The 23,438-nt window shown below is 48.1% G+C and overlaps 1 protein-coding gene across 1 annotated transcript in view; it reads left to right on the top strand.

Annotated features, from left to right (window-relative positions):
* Positions 1-23,438, top strand: part of KIF5A (kinesin family member 5A) — a 660,796-nt gene that overhangs the window by 324,230 nt on the left and 313,128 nt on the right. Inside the window, exon 9 of the mRNA XM_086966580.1 lies at positions 2,490-2,594. Coding sequence (XP_086822706.1) covers positions 2,490-2,594 — 105 coding nt within the window. The remainder of the gene's footprint in view (positions 1-2,489; positions 2,595-23,438) is intronic.

Below are 23,438 nucleotides of genomic sequence, written 5' to 3'. Positions count from 1 at the left end.
ATCAGTGGAGCTGACCTCCTTTGGAACTGTTACCATGGAGGAGGTTCTCTTGATTTTGAGGACCATGAAGAGTGGCTCCCCGAAAGATCCGGTACCTGTTAAATATCTTAAACAGGTGGCATCTACCATTGGTGGCCCAGTGACGGACCTTATAAACTTGTCCCTCACTCAAGGGGTAGTACCCCCCAGTTGGAAAGGGGCGGTCGTGAAGGCCCTTTTAAAAAAGCCTAATCTGGACCCCGCCGACCTTGCCAACTTCAGGCCTATCTCGCTGTTGCCGGGCCTTAGTAAGATCGCTGAGAAGCTGGTCAACTGCCGCTTGTCGGACTTCTTGGAGGCCAATTCCCTCTTAGGTGACTCCCAAACCGGTTTCCGTCCCGGTCAGGGGACTGACACCGCCCTGCTGGCGGTTGTGGAGAACGCTAGGAGCATTTTGGATTCAGGGGGATCAGTGGCAGTGATCCTCCTGGACCTCAGTGCTGCTTTTGACACCGTGGACCATCAGGTGCTTCTCCAACGGCTGGCAGGGGTGGGGATCACCGGTCTGGCCCTCAAGTGGTTTGCTTCCTTCTTGGAAGGTCGCACATTCGAGGTATGGGAAGGCCCTGAAAAATCATCTTCAATCCCTCTCCAGTGTGGTGTGCCACAGGGCTCTTCATTGAGCCCTACGTTATTCAACGTCTACATGGCCCCCCTGGAGAGCGTGGTACTGCCACTGGGTATCAAAATCATCAGTTATGCTGATGATACTCAGTTGGTGGTAGGCCTTTCCCAGTCGGCTCACCATCCTGACCGGCTGCACTCGTGTCTGGAGAAGATCTACACATGGATGTGCAGCTCAGCTTTAAAGCTCAACGGCTCCAAGACGGAGCTGATGCTGCTGGGAAACTCCTCTCCATCTCTGTCTCCCAGCAGCTGGCCCGACTGCCTTGGACCTGTACCCACCCCAAGCAGGAGATTAAGAGCCTCGGGGTCTGGCTTGAGCAGGACCTGTCGTTTAAAACCCATGCCAAAAAGACTGCTGGCGTGTGCTTTGGCCTGCTCCGCTCGGCTCGGAAGATTCTACCGCTGCTCCCAGCGGCCACTAGGAGACTTCTCATCCAGGGGCTTATCATCTCGCGGCTGGATTTCAGCAACGCGTTGTTCCTGGGTGCTCCAGAATCTACCATGAACAAACTGCAGCAAGTGCAGAATGCGGCCGCCAGGCTTCTGACGGGTATCCCCAGACATCAATCTGCTCGCCCTGCGCTCAAGGCACTGCATTGGCTCCCTGTGAGGGACAGGGTGAAGTTCAAGTCACTCTGTATCGCTCATAAAGTCCTGCAGGGGGCAGGTCCACCTATTCTGGGGAAGATGGTTCAGCCCTACAAAGACCTCCGCTCTCTCCGGTCTGACCACCAACATCTTTTGCAGGTTGGGAGGGTGAAGAAAGTAAGAACTGGTGGCAGAAGGTTCTCTATAAACGTAGCCACTCTGTGGAATTCTCTTCCCCTACAACTTCGCTCGGAAGCCAGTCTGCTTCGGTTCCGCAAGCTTTTAAAAACTTTTCTGTTTTCTGCTTAAACCCCCGCATTACTCTGTAGTTTCATTCCCTGGTGAGCGCTGGGATGCCTTTCTGGTAACCAGGCGCTATATAAAACTCAGAATAATAATAATAATAATAATAATAATAAGCGATTCATGACCATCACCAATTTCAGGGCGCTGCTTGTGTCCTCCTCAGACCCAATCTAAAGGTGTCTGGGCGGGGCTGGAATCATATTATGTTTAAATCTATGCTGTTATGAGGAATCCTAGTGAGGTGATTGTCCCATGCAGAGATCTGTTTGTATCCTACGGCTCTTCGTTTGAACCTCACAAAATTGGTAATGTGACTAACTTTAAGGGCCTGAATATGAGTCAGGCAGACCGGAATTACCTAATGCTCACCCAGTCCAACTTATAGTCAGGTTTTTCCATATCCTGTTTTTCCTGGGGTGGGAGAATCTGATGATACTGGCCCGCAAAGCGCATGAGACTTTTGCTGCAACAGCAGTCAAGTGTTAGTCCTATTATTTTTTCTGATGGGAGGACTTGCCCCTGGAATAGTGAAATCTGTATGGTTTTAGGACCTTAAAAATTGGTCCCATGTGGCAATTCCCCATTCCATGGGGTATTACTCTTACTTGCAAGGTTAATGAATTACTGCTTGGTGAAGGTAAACTTACATGGAACTTTACTGCTATCCCAGTACTGTGCAGCATATAATCAGGGCCTACATTTGGTATTATGACCAATTAAATGAACAAAAGGATACAAGTTGTTTATGCTGTCCCTGTAGAGGCGTAGTCATAATCTTCACTTACCTGACCTTTTTATTTAAATCTAGGTGTGATAAGCCTTCAACAAAGTCTTAAGGTTAATGTTCCTGATTGTGACAGGCTTATTACTGTGTGTTTGCTGCATCTGGTGTATCATCCTTCTAAAAGGCTTTCCCCATCTTTATGCAGGTCAGTAAGACTGGAGCTGAAGGTGCAGTGCTGGATGAAGCTAAAAACATCAACAAGTCTTTGTCGGCCCTTGGGAACGTCATATCTTCGCTGGCAGAAGGGACGGTGAGATAAATACCTCTGGCTGTAAAATAGCTAGCATTTGAAAATAATGACAATTTTACCCCAAATCTACATTTGCGCAGTAATGATCTTTTTGGGTAATGTCAGACCCCTTTTCAAAGGGCCACAGCGCAAGGAGGAGTTACTGGGCTCAACTATGGGGGTTGAGAACTTTTACTCCTGGTGTCCCGGGCCCAACCTGCTATGGATCCTGAGCAACTGGGCCAAGTGCCCCTTCAGCACTTGACTCTCACTGATTGTGCAGTTCGAGTGGCAGAGTGTTGTATTTGACAGGAAATGTAATGCAGGAGTCTGAGAAGTCGTGAGAGCGAATTTTACTACAACGAAGATTCTTGCTGATGTTCAGCACATACAACGTATTGGTCACTTCCATTCAGATCATGTTCCTCAGGGTATGTTACCAGAATATAAAGTACTAAGTACTGTGCTAACTAAATATCGTATCAAAAACGTTGACAGTCAAAATATTAACAAGGTATGTGTGCACAGATAAGTATATGTTTACTGTTCTTAACTCCCCAAATATGTACCCTGGTGATATTGCCTTTAAAACCCTTAAAAGCTATCCCTAGGATGCATATATATGGTTTGTCTCCTCAGGAGACCTCTCTTGCAATTCTGCCACCAGAGATACCAACTTAATCAACATCATAATCTGCTAAAACTAACTACATCGTTGCCCTTTTAAATGGTCTCATGAACAACATTGTCAATAAAGAACCACTGTCAATGATGAATACAGTTGTTCCACCACACCATCATTGATGACAATCTCATCAATGACAAAAATGACAGATACCACTCGCACCTCATCGACAACCAACTCGTAAACCTCACCATCAGTAAATGTTTGTTGATGACAGCATTATGCATGCAGACTTTCTCATTTATGAAAACTTCACTGACAAAAAACCCTCCCCAGCAAAGACTGCCTTGCTAATGACAACATTGTCTACCACGTTCTCATTTGGAACATTTGTAACATTGCTGACAAGATGGTCATGGCCTAGCATCATTGGAAATGGGTGCAAGTCGGCGGAGTTACTTTCCGGGTAGCTGAATCCCCTGCACATGCCTATGAAAAGGCATGCCTTGCTGACGGCTGTGGATTACCATGTAGGGGAATCGAAATTGTGGTCTACATAGTCCCTAGAGCCAACCATGACCGAGACGATTGGGCCTTCCTCTCCATCTGCACCCTTTCGGGCCCTCCATCCTGAAAAAGCTGACCCACTGGAGTCGGGTGCAAAGCTGGTGAGTGTCAGACCACACTTGAAGCAGTAAGCGCAGTCAGGACGGAGAGAATAATGTAGGTGAATAGAACCACCCCTCCACTAGCAGTCAGCTGGTGTCTGGCAATACACTGCAGGAAAATGGGGTTCGTGAGGAGCACTCCGTTATTTTTGATCAAATTATTCTGCTTCTCAAATGGTGCTACGATTAATCAGGGTAGTCACTCCTGTGAAATATGACGTAGTTATGATGGGTTTTTGGACCCACCTAATCGTGCACTGTTCACTTGGTGCTCCGCACCTTAAACTTTTAGCATACTAATGATACTCTTAATTTGTGCAAATATTGTTGCTTTTATTTTTTGTTGTTACTTCTTTTTATGTCAAGATACCCTCTTGTTTGTTATTTACATTATTCATAACAAAAACATTTGTTTCATTTTCATTTGTGCAAACATTGTTACTTTTTTACATTTTCAATTCTTTGACAATTCAATAATCATGTGTTTACAAGTGAGCCCAATGCATTTCGGCACCTCTATGGTGCCTTCATCAGGGGAGACTCTGTAGTCTATGATGGACGTTGTGTGTGTTCGCCTCAATCAATTTTACCCTGTAAGGATCACTGATGTGCTTGATTAGAGCTCTCTTATCTTCACCAATGTTGTTAATCTAGATGGCCAAAAATTCACTCCGTGTCGACAAAAACCGCTGCCCTTGTGCAAAGGGCAGCGGTTTTTGTCGACACGGAGTGAATAAGAGAGGGTGTGGGCCACGTTTTTTTGGGCAGTGTATGGGTCGGTTTTATGGCCATGTCTGAACTGGGGTGGTGGAGTGAGCTAAAGAAAGATGATGGATTAAACCCAGATCAGTTGACTGGGGTGAGTGTTTGATTTGCTTAAATGCTCCGTCCATCATCCCCTTAGGTATCGCTTTATGGGCAGGTGGACTGGATTTTTTTGTTGATTTCCTTGATATTTCCACAAGCATTGCCTGCAGGAAACACAAATATATGGACTCTCCCACACCTTGCGAAATACTTATACAGCATCTTTACAAGTTCAAACCTAGCCTGGATTGCAAATTAAGTCAACTTTTATAGCTACCTAGTTGGCTAATGGGGGCTACATTTACTTTGGTGCCCATGCCTATGTTTTATCCCAGTCTAACCCTGCCAGCTTCTGAACCTGACACCCAAGGACGAACTACCCCTGAGTGATGATTTTTTGCTAGTAGAGTGAAAAGGATGGAGTAAGGGGACCCAAAGACCAGAAGGGCAGGAACTGTGATAGAATATACTCACACTGAGTAACACCAACTGTCTAAGCAACCAATATACAAGGGACGCCCAAGGGAATGGTTGGTAAATGACTTCCTTGTCTGGTTCCCCAGCTGATAGGCCGATGCCAAGAATTTATGACCTGGGGGAACATGGAGTCGAGGGCTGAGATTGGAAGACATAACTAAGTTAGTTGACTGTTGTCGCTATGATGCCGTAACCACATCTCTTTAGTTTAACTGTTTACATCTACTGATATTTTAGGATGACTGGCAAATTGTGTATTGGGTGCATGGATATTTCGAGTATTAAAGTGTAAATTTGTGGCGTCGTTTTGTGCTTGTGTTTAAATGGTGTTGGGACCTGTGGAAACAGATGGTTTGCAGACTGCATGCACAAGAGTTATTATGGATGCCAGAGGTGTGGCAGGTGGTGAAAGTAAATAATGAAATTCCCAACATACTTAACCTGGAACATTAAAGGTTTGGCTAACAAAATTAAGAGAGGAGAGATCCTGCAATGTGTATCCAGGCATTATGCAAACATTGTCTCCCTCCTGGAGATGACTCTGATGGGTAATGCATATACTCCACCTGGGTTACAGATAACAGTGTTAAAAGCCCTGAATTCCCTCTTAAACGTCTGTAGGCAAGGGGGGCGTGGCTAGCCGAGCAGCGAGATGGCCGCTCTCTGAGTGAGCTCCGCCGGCTACTTTGACTAATCCTTCATTTATCCTACTCCTGGTGAATGCGGACCCTGGATATACACAGGATCGACATCTATAACTCAGGTGCTCACTCGGCTCGAGTTTGGGGCGCATCGTTAACAATCCTGAGGAGCGGCGGCGATCCAGTCACTGACCGATCTGCGCGCCCGTTCTGCTCCCGGCCGGAAGTGCCGACCTCTGGGCGTTGCGGAGCACCGCAGACCGCGGCTGTGTGGGCCTCTGAGGACCCGGGGACCCGCCGTGCTGCAGCAGTAAATTGGGTCGGCGAGAAGGCTGCGACCGACCGAGATACCGGTGAGTCCCGGTTATGCATCTGTTGTGGACTGGCTGCTGAGATCCTGGGCCTCGCGGTGAAAGAAGACCGCCCCTTCCCCGACCGAGACTCCGCCGAGCAGAGCGCGGGCTTACACCCGGAGCCGCGGTAAGCAGTCCGGGAACCCGGGGCTTCACTGAGAGGCAGTGACACAGTTTGTGAACGTCCCACGTGGGATGGGAACATAGCAGCGCGGAGCTGGGGGGAGGCGGAGGCCGGTCTGAAACCATCTGCTGAGACATTGCTCCGGGACATATCGGCTGCCAACAGTTGCGGTAAACGGAGTACCGGTTGCACACTATTGCACCCTGCTGTCCGACTCCCCGGGTTTCCTTTACACCGCTGGCCCTTCAAACTAATTAGCCGGCGCACTACCGCACTGCCTCAATACAAGGACTCCGGCGCCCGCCACTTTGGGACTTGGTGCTGTCCTGCCTTCCACGCTGCAGCTTCACAGTGAGACTGGGCAGATTCACCCTTTGTGCTTTACACTTGGCCGGAGACTTACTATTACTTGGGTCGGTCAGGAGCACCTTGACGCCAAGTTACATTGCACGACCACACTGATAGGAAAGTCGCGGGAAGGCGCTGCTCCCTCGCGACGCTAGCGGACTCCTCAGAGCCTCGAAGATGGGGAAAAACGAGGCAAGGCAGCCCAAAATTAGCTTTGAAACCAAGAGACCCCAGAAGACCCACACGTCGGAGTTGGAGGGCGGCGAACCGTCGTCGCAGGGACCACCGCCGGACATAGACTTCGGGGCGCTTATTATGGAGGTGAGATCCAGCTTGAAGAGCATTGACGCTAAACTTGACAACATGACTTCGCAGCTGGAGTGTGTGAAAACTAAAGTGGACGCCCACGAAACCAGACTGGACTGCCTAGAAAACAGGCAGACTGAATGCTGCGAGTTCCAGACTCAGGCCAAGCAACATATCACGTCCCTGGAGCGGGAAATAGATAATCTACGCGCCAAAACAGACGATTTGGAAGCGCGTTCCAGGAGGTCCAATATCCGCATTACGGGTATTCCGGAGACAACAAACATTGGCAAGATGGAGACGTTTGTGTCAGACCTCCTACATGAACTATTTGATCCGAATCTATCTCCAGTCTTCACAGTTGAGAGGGCACACAGATCACTTGGGAAAAAGGCTCCTCCTGGTGCCACACCTCGACCCATCCTTGCTAAATTGATCAACTACCAGGATAGGGACCTCATCCTGCGCTTGGCGAGAGAGAAGGGTAAGATAACGCACCAAGGCAACAACATCTCCTTCTACCCGGACTTTACCCCTCTTGTGCAAGCGGCCCGTAAGGAATTTCTGCCGGCAAAGAAAGTTCTGCTGCAGGCTGGTGTGCCATACTCTCTACTATACCCGGCGAAACTGAAGGTACAACACGACAACACCTCGCACTTCTTCACAGACGCTAAATCTGCGCTAAAGTTCGCCAAACATATTTGCGCTGGTGCCAGGAGGAAATCGCCACGGTTGGAGGACGCTGCGGAACACCTGAGCGACAATGATTGAAGGGACTAATGCTGTGGGACTATGCAACTGCACCTTCGCCCCCCTTCGAATCTCGAGGGGACGTCTGGGTTCCCTTGGACACGCAGCTGTTTCGTCTGAACTGAGTAAGTGGGGGGTATGTTGCTGATGCGCCCTTGGGCGTCAAGCTGAAGCTGCTGACTCCGGGCTCCCTTTGTGACTGTGGTTAACTGAAAGTTTCGTGGACCCTGGGATGGGGGTTCCGCTGGTAACCAGGAGATCTATCATTTGTTTGTAGCCACCCCGTCCATACGGGGGTGTACGCTGGGCGCACCGCGCCTCATGGGGTGCTTCCCATTGTTACCGATGTTGGGGGTTTTGCACGCCCTGCGTGCTTGCTTTTGGGGTATGTCACGACCTGATTGGGGGGTTGCTGAGGGTGGTGGGTGGTGGGGGGGGTTTATGAAGTTGCAAGTTCTAGTTATTATCTGGTGCAATGTACGGCTAAATTGGACTACCTGTTTGCGCACTGTGTTGATTGTCATGATGTGTGGGCGACCCTCTGGCTATGGGGGATGGGGGCGATTGGAGATGGATCAGACTCTACTACACCTGCTCGATGGGGGGGATTAAACTTTGGACTTGGAACATTAGAGGCCTCGGGGATTACAAGAAAGCCCGTTTAATGCATGGTATATTGTCAGGGCATAATGTAGACATTTGCTTCCTACAGGAAACTCATCTTAACTCGACCCCTTCGCCCAGATTGAGAAATTCCCGATGGGCTCATGTTTACTCTGCCATTTACTCCAATTATGCAAGGGGTGTTGCTGTGCTTGTACGCAGGGGGCTAGATTGGCGAGAACACTCTCGCGTGCTTGATGTGGAGGGTAGATATGTTTTACTACACGGTTCCTTGCAGGGGCGGCCTATTGTTCTAGCTGCAGTATATGGTCCGAATGTGGACGACCCAGACTTCTTCAGGGGGATTTGGGCGGAGATTGCTTTACTGGACTGTCAGTCGGTAGTGTTAGGAGGTGATTTCAATATTGTATTGAATGATGAAATGGACCGAAGAGGTGTAAGCAGGCCACCACATGTTAGAGCACGACAGGCAGTCTTAGATGTAATGAATGAAGGTATGCTTTCTGATGTGTGGAGAGCCAGACACCCAGATGCCACAGTGGGTACTTGCTACACTTGCCACAGAGCGGCCTGGTCCAGATTGGACTTCTGGCTGGTGTCTCCTGAGGTTGCAAAGTGGGTGTCAAAGGTTGAGATTCTGGCCAGGTCACTGTCGGATCATGCCCCGTGCGTTTTGGAGTTGCGCCCCCCAGGCAATATTCACAGGGCATTCACATGGCGCCTCCCACCACACGCGCTTACGGACCCAGTATTTGTAGAGGAAATTAGAGAAGACATAGTCAAATATTTTGCTGAAAATGCTGGATCAGTCTCATCAGAGGCCGTCGAATGGGACGCCTTCAAAGCTGTGATCAGAGGCCAGTGCATAGCACGGAAGGCGGGAGTCCTGCGGGCCATCAGGGACACGTTAGCTAAACTGGAGTGGGAACTGATAGACCTAGACTGCCTTTTGTGCTGACCCATCATTGGAAATTGCTGGGGCTCTGAAAACCAAGTTGCTAGCTTTCAATGAGGAAGCAGAGAGGGAAGTGCGGTTCCTGGGAAAACAGGCAGAAGCACGCAGGTATGGGGAGGGAGACAGGCCGAGCAGGACCCTGGCTAGGTTGATAGCTCCCCGCACACACTCCAACTACATCCACACCATATATGACAGGGCCGGGAACCTAGCGGTAGGTCAGGAGGCAGTGCTAGGCGCCTTCGCGGATTTCTATGCTTCCCTCTACACCTCCAAGCAGCCCACGACACCGACCACATTGCAAGCCTTTCTGGATTCCATAGCCCTCGTATGGTTTAACAATAACCACAGACAATACATGGACCTTACTGTAACTGTCCAGGACATCGCTCAGGTGATTAAAAGCATACCGGCCAACAAAGCCCCTGGCCCGGATGGCCTGACTACGGCCTTCTATAAAACTTATGTAGATGAGTTGGCGCCGAAACTACATACCGTGTTTGTTGAGGCCCTTGAATTAAATTCCCTACCAGACTCCATGCGGGAAGCCCTAATAATTACACTCCTAAAACCTGATAAAGACGAGCTACACCTGGATTCCTATAGGCCCCTTTCTCTGATAAACGTAGACGCTAAAATCTATGCAAAAGTAATTGCGGATCGACTGCAACCTATGCTGCCTACGATTGCACTCCCCGAACAATCAGGGTTTATCCCTGGCCGCGCAACATCACATAACCTCAGAACCATTTTTTCTGTTCTCCACTACTTGCATCCATCTGTACAGGCGGCGGTGGTGTTCTTGGACGCCACCAAAGCATTTGACTCCTTAGAGTGGCCTTATCTGTTTAAAGTTTTGGAACGGATGGGCTTTAGTCAAAACTTCATGACCTTGATTAAGCTACTGTACATGGAACCTAGAGCTAGAGTGAGTGTCAATGGACTCGTGTCTAAGCCCTTCCGTATCTCCAGGGGGACCAGACAGGGGTGCCCTCTGTCCCCCCTCCTCTTTGCCATTGCAATGGAGCCGCTGGCGGCTCGGATAAGGCAGCACCACACTGCTAGGGGAATCGGATTCAGCTCTCGGAGCTTACTAAACTTGTTATACGCGGATGACGTCACCTTATACATCATCAATCCCAAAGACAACATGAATCCACTTCTCCGGGAATTCGTGAGATTTGAGGGCCTATCGGGAGTGTCCATCAACTGGTCTAAATCGGTTGCCTTCCCCTTGATGGAAGAGACTAGTCGCCCGGCTCCAGACTACCCTTTGAGGTGGGAGACGGACGCAGTCAAATATTTGGGAGTCTGGGTCAGTCGGGATGTGCAGGAGTTATGGTCACTCAACTTCGGGAGGGCGGTAGACTGGCTGAAAGGGAAAATCGAGGTCTGGAACAAACTACCCCTTTCCCTAGTCGCAAGAATAGCCTTAGCAAAAATGGTGGTCCTCCCCAAATTTCTGTATTTGTTCGTGAACGTACCGCTGCCAATGACAGCACACTTTCACGCTTGTGTTCGCTCTCTATTGCTGAAATTGGTGTGGGCTGGTGGGCAGGCGAGAGTCTCCTGGGACCTACTCACACTACCGCTCCGACAATGGGGTCTTGGGGCTCCTGATCTGAGGCTTTACTCCCTCTGTGCCCAAGCGCAATTTCTGCACTTCTGGGCCTTCCCTACTCCCTATCAACCGCATGTGGCGGTTGAACTGGCCGTGGTCGCCCCTTTGCCTCTTCGTGTGGCTTTATACGGTAAGGTTTCCTGCCCGTCGCGAGAAGTGGATACCGTGGAGATGATCCGCTGGGCTTGGCGTGAACTTCAGAAGAGGGCGGGTCTCTCCTTGCTTTATGCTCCGGCCATCCCACTTCGGGGTAACCCGATGCTGCCTTGTCTGACCGCCAGGGGAGACGTCCTCACGATCCGGGGGAAAAGGCTGCACACATTCGCTGATCTATATCCGGATGGTACCTTCGTCGAGATGAGCGCGAGCGAGGATGTCCTGCCTGACTCTTTCGCGGACGCGTTGTTCTACCATTCCCTTCGGGAATCCTGCAAAAAGATAGGGCCCCAATTCCCGGAGGAGCCATGCACCCTAGACGCCCTCCAGAATCTGCTCTCACGGCCTTCCCCCAAAAAGCTGGTATCGAGACTGTATAACTGCATGCAGGAGCAGGCCCCGATTACTGTGGCCACGGCCAGGCAGGCATGGGCCGCGGACCTGACTGACCCGCTAACGGATGACACCTGGGAGTACTGCTGTAAGCAACTCACGGCACTGTCTCCGAACTATCGGCTGCGGCTCATACATTTCAAGTTCCTACACCGCTATTACCGTACACCAACATTGTTACACCGCATGGGCATCCGCGCAGATGCCTCCTGCTGGAAATGCGGAGGGGAAGATGCGTCCTTTCTCCACGTAGCATGGAGCTGCCCCAAACTGGATGCATACTGGTCGGAGGTTTTTACAGCCATCAATCAAATAACACATAGGAATGATACGCCGACTCCACTCCTGGGATTGCTAGGCTATGTTAAAGACACTGAACCCTGCGACAGGAAGCTACATGCCCTACTCCTTCTTTATGCCAAACGACAGATCGCGCTGCATTGGGGTAGGAGGGCTCTCCCCTCATTCACGGGGTGGATTAGGGATTTAACGTATGGCCATACACAACTGACACACTACTGGGAGACTATGCCCACCGCTTCCAGACCGATTGATATCTGGGACCCATTCATACAGTGGGCTAGAGAACGTGAGGGCTCAGACACCCTGGGGAGGTCACCTGATACAGGTGTTTCAGATGATATGGGCTGACTGTGTTCAATACATTGTTGAGTGCTTGCTGCTTGTTGACCCTGGGTGGTGCGGACCTGCTCTGTACTGTCACACGTCCCGAACATGCGGCCCCACTGGTCCTGTGTGTGCCGCTGACCCTATCCCCGCAGACCCTCCTGAGGCCCCAGACCTCGGTGGATGCCCCCACTCATCCTCCTCCTCTCCCCCCCCCTCCTTTTTTCGCCTACACGTGGAGGGTGTGAGGGTCGTCACGTCCTCGCCCTTACCTTGACTCGCCTTTGCTCATGACACTCCAGCACAGGTCCGCGCAGCCCTATGGATGGATGATATGTTGCATAGCAATTCTATGTACTTGCATCGCAGTTTGCTGTTTTCGTTTTCTGTTTGTTGGGGGGGTATGTTGGGAGAAAACAGTGCTGTTGGACGTATCCTTTCAACTGGCCGCCGCGGCGGGTTGTTGACCGCTGTTCGATCCAAGGCGACCTGGTTGCTTCCTGATACATTTGCGTGTCTGCAACACTGAGAGAAAAGTAAGACCACTTATGCGCTGATGTTGCACTGCTCACAACCATGTTACTGCTGTTTATATATATCTCTGGGAGTACTAGATCCGGCTGGACTATAGCCCCTGACCTGTTTTACTGACCCTTGTGCATTGTATACTTGATAGCGGCCTGCCTCCGGGTTGTTGGCGTGACGCAGTGTACATCTTTTGTCTCTTTATTACAAAATAAATGTCTTACACCAAAAAAAAAAAAAAAAAAAAAAAACGTCTGTAGGCAATGTTAATGGCCGGAAGGGGGCTGGTCTGAAGTATAGCATGGTATTGGATGACTTTCTTGATGGACATGCATTGGGGCGGTGAGTTGGTTTTCCACACTCGACTTGGGGAATTTACTGGGGCGCTGCAACTATATAACATATGGAGAGTTCAGAATGCTTCACATAAATCTCTCTTGTATCACATGGGCGTACGTACCTCCTATTACAGAACAGATTGTTTCTTCACGGTGGGTTCAGACACTGATAGGTTCCGAGAAGCCACCTATCTGGCGAACGAATATCAGGTCCCTCCTGACTGATTATGAAAACATGCTCTATGCGAGGAATGGGTCAAAGAAGCTAGAGACTGGACCCTTGGTATCCTGTGGATACGGTGCTGATGGAGGAGATATACTTCGAGCTGAAGGCTCACCCTGTTGCTGGTGCTGTGTCAGTATGAGAAGCATGTACCCATGTCATCATGGGCCATTTCATGTCTTCGACAGAGGAAAAGAGGCGAGCTAGAAGGAAGGAGTACGTGGCCCTCGAGGACGGAATACTGCATATAGAGAAGTCTTGCGTTGTGGGCTGGGATGGCATTAAAAAAAGATGGCTGCAAGCCAAAAAGGTAGCATAGAAACCGTTATTCTTCAACAAGGCCCAAACGCACTACAACTCAGCACACAAAGAAGTTGTATGAGCTATTGGGCAACACCAGTAAGCTGTTGGCATGGCTTGGGAAAAACGAGAATGGCCAGAGGTATGACTGATCGGGGAGACGTTCGCAACCTACTGTTAGGCATTTTATACCTAGACTGATGTGTGATGACAAGTAGGTAGCTGGACCACCTTCTACAGTTAGAATAACCAATCACGACTAGAAGAGGTGGAATCTGCTCTGCCGCTGGTGTAGTCTGGAAAGGTGCCCAGACATAACATCCTGAGAGTCTGGCTACTATCACATCCTGACTGCTGCTAGACATGTTCCTAAAAGCGAGAAAAGAGGCCATACTCCTGTCAGAGCCAAGAAGTCCTTCAGTGCTTTTAATTCACAAAGCAGAGAAAGACAGAAAGGATTGTTTCCAATATCGAGCAATCTCTATGATTAAAAGTGAGGCGAAAATAATGGTAAAAGTCTTTGTGAATATATTAACCATGATACTCCACATATTGATATGCATTGATCTATCTGGATACAGGGCTACCAGTTATTCCAGAATTAATCTGTGTCGATTACATTACAATGTATCATTTGCTGAAAGAATTAGGGAACCAGTGGCTATAATGTCACTGGACGCACACAAACCTTTCAGCTCCATTGAGTGGACTTTCGTTTTCCAGATCAGAGCCTGAAATGGAAATATAAAAGTGTAGGTACTCAGTACCCCACAGTACCCGTTAGCTACTGAGAAGTGCAGGTACTCTTCTATTAAAAGTATAGCACCCTTGCTAAGAAGTGCAGGTACTCTCCCTTTCAATTTAAATAAGTGCAGATACTGAGTACCTGCCCATCCCTGTCTGTTTAAAGCACTGTTCCAGATCCGACGGAAGATGGAGGTTGGACCCTATTTCTTGTCATGGTTGTAACAGCTGTACACTGATCCAGAGGGATACATACGGTGTAATGGCCTGAGATCGAGGGTGAGTTCTATGTACCTGGAAGCTATGATGAATATGGATTGTTATGAACCGTCGCACTGCTAAGCGGGTGGAAGTGGTTGCAATGACTGACGAGAGGATATTGTTATACTTAGACAATGTTGTGCTCTACCTGGCAGAACCAGTTGATTCCCTACATAAACTGAGATTTATATTTGAAGCATACGGAAGGTATTTCAGTTTCCGGATAAATTGGACAAAGTCTCTGCTATTTCCGATAGTGTAGTGCAGGGTTCTCCAAAGTCGGTCCTGGAGGGCCGGATCCATGCCAGATTTCTTGCATATCCCCATTTAGATAAATGTAGTTATCTTAAAATTCTGGCATGGATCGGGCCCTCTAGGACCGACTGTGGAGAACCCTGGTGTAGTGGACAACACAGACAACTCTACCCATGCAGCTCAAAATAGATACTGTACACTTGAAATATTTAGAGCTCTGGTTATCGGCAAGACCTGAGGACTTCTAAGTTGCCAATATACGCATGTAATTGCAAGAGCTGGAAGGTATTATTCTAAATTGCAGGGTGTTGCCACTATCCCTGTTGTGGAGGACCACACTGTTTTCCCATGATGACTCTCCCAAAATGTCTGTACATCTTTAAGAACACACCGTATGATGTACCTGTTAAATATTTGCAAAGACTGGATAGGGAGTTGCAAGCTTTACTCTGGCTAGGGGGTGCCACTTGAATAGCGCTGACCCATTCCAGAAACCAGTATATAAGGGCGGTGCAGCACTTCAGTCACATAAAGAAAAGTTAAAAGGCAGCACAACTGGTGATAGTAAATGACTGGGTACCTGTGGTGATAGATGACCCAGAATGTCACCTAGACAAGCTTGCAGTGGGAGAGAGTAGCTACCCACGTGTTGTATATGGTGGACTTATGCCTAACAATCTGCCCTCAGAGACGACTGTGACAGTCAAAACCTGGCTGCTGTTGAGTAATGAAACCGGGTGGAGAGGAAAACTGGCATTTAGAATGCCACAGAGTGCTGAAAATGTTCTGAGAGAAACGTCTGCTTTTAAATGGTTCAGGGCATGGAACATCATGAGGGTAAAGACCATGGAAGATATATGTTATAGAAAGGGTGCCTTGTCCTTTGAACAGGTGCAAGAAAACCTAGCTTCCATGGCTTGCAGGCATCTACATAGATGCAATCAATACACCCTTGGGGGCTGGTGATACTGGGCATGTGGAGGACCTGGAGGAGTCGCTGCTGGAGACCATACTAACGGAGGCCAGATCACACAGGAAATAAATATCTCTCGCATAATAATGCACAAACAGAAGCATTTACATAGTATTTAGATTTGAAGGAAGAAGATGTGGGATCACTTGAGAACAGCGACTAGGAAGAAGCTGTGTGCATCCCATGCATGAGACGTCTCGATTAGATTGGGCTTCTGTCTGGTACAATTGAAGGTCCTTTACAGGGGTTTATTGCATGGTCCTAAAACAATCAGAAGGGTGGAGAACCACATATTCCCGAGGTTCTGGACAGAGGAGAATTGTTTGCACATGAAGTGGGGCTAGCCCATTAATGAAGACTTTAGAAGAAGGTGGTAAGGGATCGAGAGACAGTGTAATAGGCACACATGCTCCTCTAATACACCAATCTCACTGATGACATTACAGAAAAAGACTGACTGTTCTTTGAACAGAGATGCATCTTCTGGACACAGCTAAAGCTACCAGTTTTCGCCCCAACAGGCAAAATGAGAACACAATTGCCAGTGCAGATGGACATAATGAACACTCCATGGAATTCACAATAAATCTCTCGACATCCACACTTCCCAGGTTGAGGCATCATCAACATCGGCAGGCTTTGCAGGGGATATAATGAAGATATTGCTCAAAATAATGCAGCAGATCAAATACTAAACAGCCAATCAGGGGATTTTAATCCAGAATGTTTCCTAGTTTGAAAGATACTAGGCGACTGACGCCTTGATGTAGGTCTAGAAAGAAAAATGAAATATATGAATGGCCAAGGTTTCAGAATGGTGGCATTACAAGACAGCATGCTTCCTTTGGATCAGAGCAGCGTCCTTTCTTCTGCCGACCTGCTTTCATATCTCAGTACATACAGAAGACCAACAGTACCATCATTTAATGGTAACCAATTACCATTAGCAATCCAACATTCTCAACTTTTGCCTCACATTGTTGCCTTGTATATTCACCAGTGCAAGACTCCGGTGGTGCACCATTTAGGAGCCAGTATTTATTTATGTAAATCAAGACGATCTTCTTAAAGCCCCTTCACTATTGCTTCTCCGTTGCAAACATTCAAGATACTGGTCTAACTGAAACAAGAAAAGTCCTCTTTATCTCCAAGCACTATGACTTTTTAGGAGCAATTATCTGGAAATCAGATGCCAGCGTTTAAGCATCTATAAAAAGAAGGCACCAACTCATTTATTTGGCAAATAATACACACTCTCACACTCAAGACCCATCTCACAAGTAAAATAACACTGCTGGTATGCATGTCCTTCTGGCTCCTTGATGGGAAAGCCCTACAGAATGAACTGGATCTACTCTGGTTCCAATGTCATTAACCTAAGACGACTTGGTCTGATATGTGCTGCAAGGCTGACAAGATGTCCGCCCTTCTTTCTAAGGTCCAATTCGGTATCAGCACGAACCACAGTTCTTGTTAACTGCAGACTTCTTCTTCAAAGGGTGGAGACATATATGCAGGGGCTGACTTCATGCGGCCCTGATCAGTAGAAGATGAGTGATTACATTTTGTTAGCCAGAGAGGTGAGATTTTTCTGAATGCTTTGCTCCCACATATCAAAGATGCTCAAGTAAGGATAGACATTAACACATTGTCTGCATGTTCTGCATCCGCTATCAAAAAGGGATAAAATCTCCTCCTCTGTCCACAGAAGCACATATTTTGTGGCACAAGATAATCAAACACAATCTCCACAATAGAGTACGAACCAGGCCCCATCAACTACTGGATGAAGGCCCTATGAATATGTGAAAGAACTCACCACAATTAGGAACTAAATTAAAATCAGCTTGATTTCGCCTCTCAGCGCTGGTGCTCTCCTAACCATGCAAAATACCAAATGTTTATCACCAGGTTCTGGTAACTGGGAACAAGAGGGAAGTGTTGTCAATTTAATCGTAGAGGAAATTTGCACACCTTTTCACCCACTGTGCACCACCATTCTGTTGGATCCAGCATAGGTTAGGTTGAATTTGTCCACAGAGCTATGGAATATGTCAGTGGATACACTGATGCAGTTCAAGTTTGACCCTTCTCACCAGGGAACAAAGGCATACCCACATCATCACCTGGCTTCCGGATTGAGTGCTGAACACTTTCTTGGACCTCTTGATTCGCCAGAGAACTGTAGGCAGATCCTAGGGGATCTTGCAGTGCATTAAATGACAAAGCCTTATGCACTTAAATGCAGGACACTCCCATGGACCATTCGCCTGTCACTCCTGCAGGTTCACCTGCATCAGGACCCACACCAAATCCACTTCCTCCAAACACAGCTCCGACTCTACCCACCTGAAGTGCATCCTGCTGAACACCCTCTCTGTCCACAGACACGCCACTGAAATATGGGACCTACTCGACACTACATCACCGGACGTCGCCTTCCTTACAGAAACCTGGATGAACGCCTCCTCAGCGCCCGACATCGCCATAGCCATCCCGGACGCTTACAAGATCATCCGAAAAGACCGCACCATCCAAACAGGAGGAGGCATCGCCATCGTTCATAAGAACACCATCCAAATCACGACCAGCTCCGACGACAACCTCACGACCGCCGAACACCTTCACTTCCACATCCACACCGACCCCAGGACCACACTTCGAGGCACCCTCATCTACAGACCACCAGGAACCCGCACACAATTCAACGAAGACATCACTGACTTCATCAGCCCACATGCCCTCACCTCCGAGAACTACATTCTACTGGGAGACCTCAACTTCCACCTGGAAAAGAAAAACGACAGCAACACCACCACCCTTCTGGACAACCTGGCCAATCTCGGACTCAAACAACTTGTTGACACCCCCACCCACTTAGCCGGACACACGCTCGACCCTATCTTCACCTCCAGCAAACACATCTCCTTCGATCACACCACAGCCCTCCATTGGACGGACCACAGTTGCATTCACTTCAGCTATAAAAAGACCACGACACACAACCCCCCACAACCTATTCCTCGAAGAAACTGGAACAAAATCACCACCGACCAACTCTTCACATCGCTTAATCAAAACCCTCCTGCCATATCATCGGACCCAAACCAAGCTGCCACCAAACTCACACAATGGATCACCCACAGCGCTGACGAAATTAGCACCCTTGAAAAACCACCAGATCAAACAAGGTAGCAAAAATGCCCCCTGGTTCAACGATGACCTTAAGAAATCCAAGAAGTTATGTCGTACCCTCGAGAAAACCTGGAGAAAAACCCAACCACTGGCAACCTAACCACCTTCAAGGACGCCACCCGCAAAACACCACCAACTGATCCGATCCACCAAAAAATCAGCATTCAAGGATCGTCTCGACAACAACACCCACACCAGCAAAGAACTATTCAACATTGTCAAAGAATTTACCAACCCCACCGCCGGCACCAACGACATCACTCCCTCCCAAGACCTCTGCGATTCTTTATCCTCTTTCTTCTACAACAAAATCGCCAACATACATAACAGCTTTGAAAACCAGCCCGAGGAACAGCACACTCCACTCACCTCCGAACCAAAACAGCACTCTCACAACCTTTGTGCCTGGAACCCAATCACTACTGAAGACACCATCCGCCTGATGAACTCCATCCACTCAGGTTCACCAACCGACGCATGTCCCCACCACATCTTCAACAAAGCAGACTCCATCATCGCACCCCATCTCCGAGACGTCATCAACTGTTCACTCAACTCCGCTACCTTCCCGGGAAGCTGGAAATATGCCGAACTCAGCGCCCTTCTGAAGAAACCCACAGCAGACCCCTCTGAACTTAAGAACTACCGCCCCATCTCACTCCTCCCATTCCCTGCCAAAGTCATTGAGAAAGCTGTCAATAGTCAGCTCGCCGCCTTCCTCGAATCCAACAAATCCCTCGACCCCTCACAGTCCGGCTTCCGAGCCAAACATAGCACCGAAACCGCCCTCATTGCTGCTACAGACGACATCCGAACTCTACTGGACAACGGAGAAACAGTTGGCCTCATCCTACTTGACCTCTCCGCCGCCTTCGACACAGTCTGTCACAGCACCCTCATACAACGCCTCAGCAACATCGGAATACAAGGAAAAGCTTTGGACTGGATCATCTCGTTCCTCGCCGGAAGAACCCAGAGAGTCCGCCTCCCCCCATTCAAATCAGAGGCCACCGAAGTCATCTGCGGCGTACCACAAGGATCATCACTCAGTCCCACCCTCTTCAACGTTTACATGAGTCCCCTCGCATCCATCGCGCGACAACACAACCTCAACATCATCGCCTACGCAGACGACACCCAGCTGATCCTCTCCCTCACCAAAGACCCAAACACCGCCAAAACCAATCTACACGAAGGAATGAAAGAAGTAGCCGAATGGATGAAGAACAGCCGTTTAAAACTAAACTCGGACAAAACGGAAGTCCTCATCTTAGGATCATCCCCCTCTGCCTGGGACGCCTCATGGTGGCCACCGGCCCTGGGCACAGCACTCATACCCACAGATCACGCACGTAACCTGGGCTTCATACTAGACTCCTCCCTCTCGATGACCAGACAAGTCAACGCCGTCTCATCTTCATGCTTCAACATCCTACGCATGCTCAAAAAAATCTTCCGTTGGATCCCCACCGAAACAAGAAAGACAGTCACCCATGCACTGGTCACTAGCCGACTAGACTATGGAAATACCCTTTACGCCGGAACCACAGCCAAACTTCAGAAAAAACTCCAACGCATCCAAAACGCATCAGCCAGACTCATACTGGACATCCCCCGTCAAGCTCACATTTCCGGTCACCTGAAAGACCTCCACTGGCTCCCCGTCAACAAGAGAATAACGTTCCATCTCCTCACCCACGCACACAAGGCCCTCTACGACCTGGGACCCGAATGCCTCAACACGCGACTGTCCTTCTACACACCCACCCGCCAACTACGATCATCCAATCAAGCCCTCGACGCAATTCCGCGCATCCATAGATCCACCATGGGAGGAAGATCCTTCTCCTACTTAGCGGCCAAAACCTGGAATTCTCTCCCCACTCACCTCCGCCTTACACAGAACCACCTCTCCCTCAGAAAGCAGCTAAAAACCTGGCTATTCAATAAGTAATACACCCACCCTCCCTCAAGCGCCTTGAGACCCTCTGGGTGAGTAGTGCGCTATACAAATTCCGAACTTGAACTTGAACTAGGGTATTTTGCATATGGGCTCCTTCAAGACACCTGAATCATTGTCTGTTGTTTTTCAGAAACCTCTGCCCTCTATGCAATGCCTGAAACAATCAGGCATGAAATGCTTGGCGTACAATTAGTTGCTGGCCCTAGGTATCTCATACAGTCTAATAATCAGTCCATCTTCTCCAACAAAGTGGTTAAGGAATTAGCAAAAGGTTGTTTGAAACCCCAGTCCCTAAGTGTCAAAGTCAGCTTCTTCTTGGAAACTATAAACACACCACTGTTTATAATATACCTCTTTTTAAGGCTATCCATTGCGTTACAGTGCAATTGTTTTAGCAAGACAAGAGGGAGAACTCAAGGCCATTACCATTAAAGAAATTTTCCTTTGATTTTACAATGATTATGACTTTATTCCTAAAGTACCCACTTCACTGCATCTCAGCTAAGTGGTGCTCCTGCCTTCTATTACACGTCATCCTTACGCATGTCAATATCAATAGATATTGACAATTCTACCTACACAAACTAAAATCTATATGAAATCAGGACAACTATTTGTTCCTTTTGTGTTGTACATAAATGATATCCCTGGGTATTAGTGCACGTTACAAATTATAATTTCATTTCATTTCAATGGCAAGTTCAGCCAAACAGATTATTCCTCAAAGGTTAGTAATTGCATTACACTGTATCACACAAAGTCAGACAGACCTTTGCACAGAAGATTTAGCAACTGCAAGGTGGCTGGGTAATATCGGCATACACCTCCATGTACACACATGATATCACATAAAATATAACTCGCAATATTTGGTGCTCTAGGAGGAAAGGAAACCACCAAACAACCCTTAAGAGACTAAAACGTTCACACATATCGATGCCCTTAAGGTCACTCAAATATGTATAGAACAATCAACAGATCAACAGTAGAGTCAAATATTATCCCTGTAGTATTGCTACAGGAGAACACATATGGTAACAAAAGTAAAGCCCTAACACGGTGGGGATATAAACTCCTGGTACATGAGGACCACACTTCAGGGTCCCGGGGTACGGGGATTCTAGTCAAAAAAAGCCTAGCTCTTGTCGTTAAAAATACCTGGGCGGATCCCGGGGGTAGATTCGCTGTCCTGGAGGCTCAGTGGGAAGGGAGAGCGATTAATGTAATCTCATTGTATTTACCACCAGCATTGGGCAGGGAAGCACTGACAGACCTAAGCAAAATACTAACAGACCTCCTGATGGGCACCCTGGTCCTTGGATGAGATTATATTATGACCATGGATGACAGTCTAGATAGCACATGAGAGTTAAACCCTGTGTTTTTATGTGGTAATGGATTCCAAAATGATTAATGGGAAAAAATGTGCAGGGATAACAGACCACCTAGGTACATGGGGTTATGTGTGCAGAATCTAATTCAGAAATAATCAATTGATATACAGAACAGGGAGACTCATGAATACAAATTAGAAAATAGAAATTGAATTAAAAATATGTAGCGAAATTTATTAGGTACCTCCCTTTAGGGTTACAATCTGAAATATATTAACAAGTATTATCATACACTGATGTATATGAACATTTAAAAACCAGTACAGTAATAGTACAAAGAAGTCAAAAACAGTTGACGCGGCGTTTCGGTGGTGTGTGATGGTGTCACCTTCTTCAGGACAAATTGACTTTATGCAATAGGTTCAACTCTTGATGAAGTCTTTAGGCACCTTAAGTTTCAATCCTCAAGTGTGTCAAGCAGGTCTCAATTCTTGCTGCTGAAAATAGTCTGTTATTTCTTGAGTTGACTCTGGGTCATTCTCATTGGACACGGGGAGCCACCTTAATGCTGTTTATTTGGCTGCTTGTTTCCTAGATAGGTAATAGCGAGTTGATGCCCTTTTTCGTTTACGAATTGCGAATTTACAGTAGTCTTGGTGAATTCGGATGCTGCTACTCGCTCTCTGGTGAACATGGAGGGCTGAACTCTCCGTCTCTGTGCGCCTTTTTACAAGAATCAGGCCTCCCTGCTGCCGCCGTGTCCGGGTTCCAAGTCGTGTGACAGTCTAGATAGACACCCACAGCGGCTAGGGTACCGTCCAAACACACAAATGGCAGAATTCACCACGGCCATGCGTCTGACTGATATATATCATTAGCTGAAACCAAACGACACACGATACACCTATTTCTCGAATGCACATGGGAGCTAATCCCGAATCGGCTACTTCTTAACACACGTAGCCTCCATTGGGAATTTTCAGAACCCCCAAGCCCTGCCCAGAGGTATTTCCATTCCCCTGACCATTCCCCTGTTAGAGTAGAACTTACCCACTGGGAAAGACAGCTGCGGTCGACTATCACTCTTAATCCATGGTTGTTAAAAATTCCAAACATTAAAACAGAACTGTACCCGCAAACACAAAATATTTTAAAGAGAATGTAGGGTTGGTTACTTTGGCACAAACACTATGGGAAGCCTTCAAGGTGGTCCTAAAGGGCCAAGCCCTGTCCCTAAAGATGGGATATATCCAGAATAAAAATCGCCAGCTGGTCCAAT

The sequence above is a fragment of the Lissotriton vulgaris genome, chromosome 1_1 (genome assembly GCF_964263255.1).
Source record: "Lissotriton vulgaris chromosome 1_1, aLisVul1.2, whole genome shotgun sequence".
In the NCBI taxonomy this organism is placed as follows: Eukaryota; Metazoa; Chordata; class Amphibia; order Caudata; family Salamandridae; genus Lissotriton; species Lissotriton vulgaris.
This window is presented reverse-complemented; position numbering and strand designations above follow the sequence as displayed.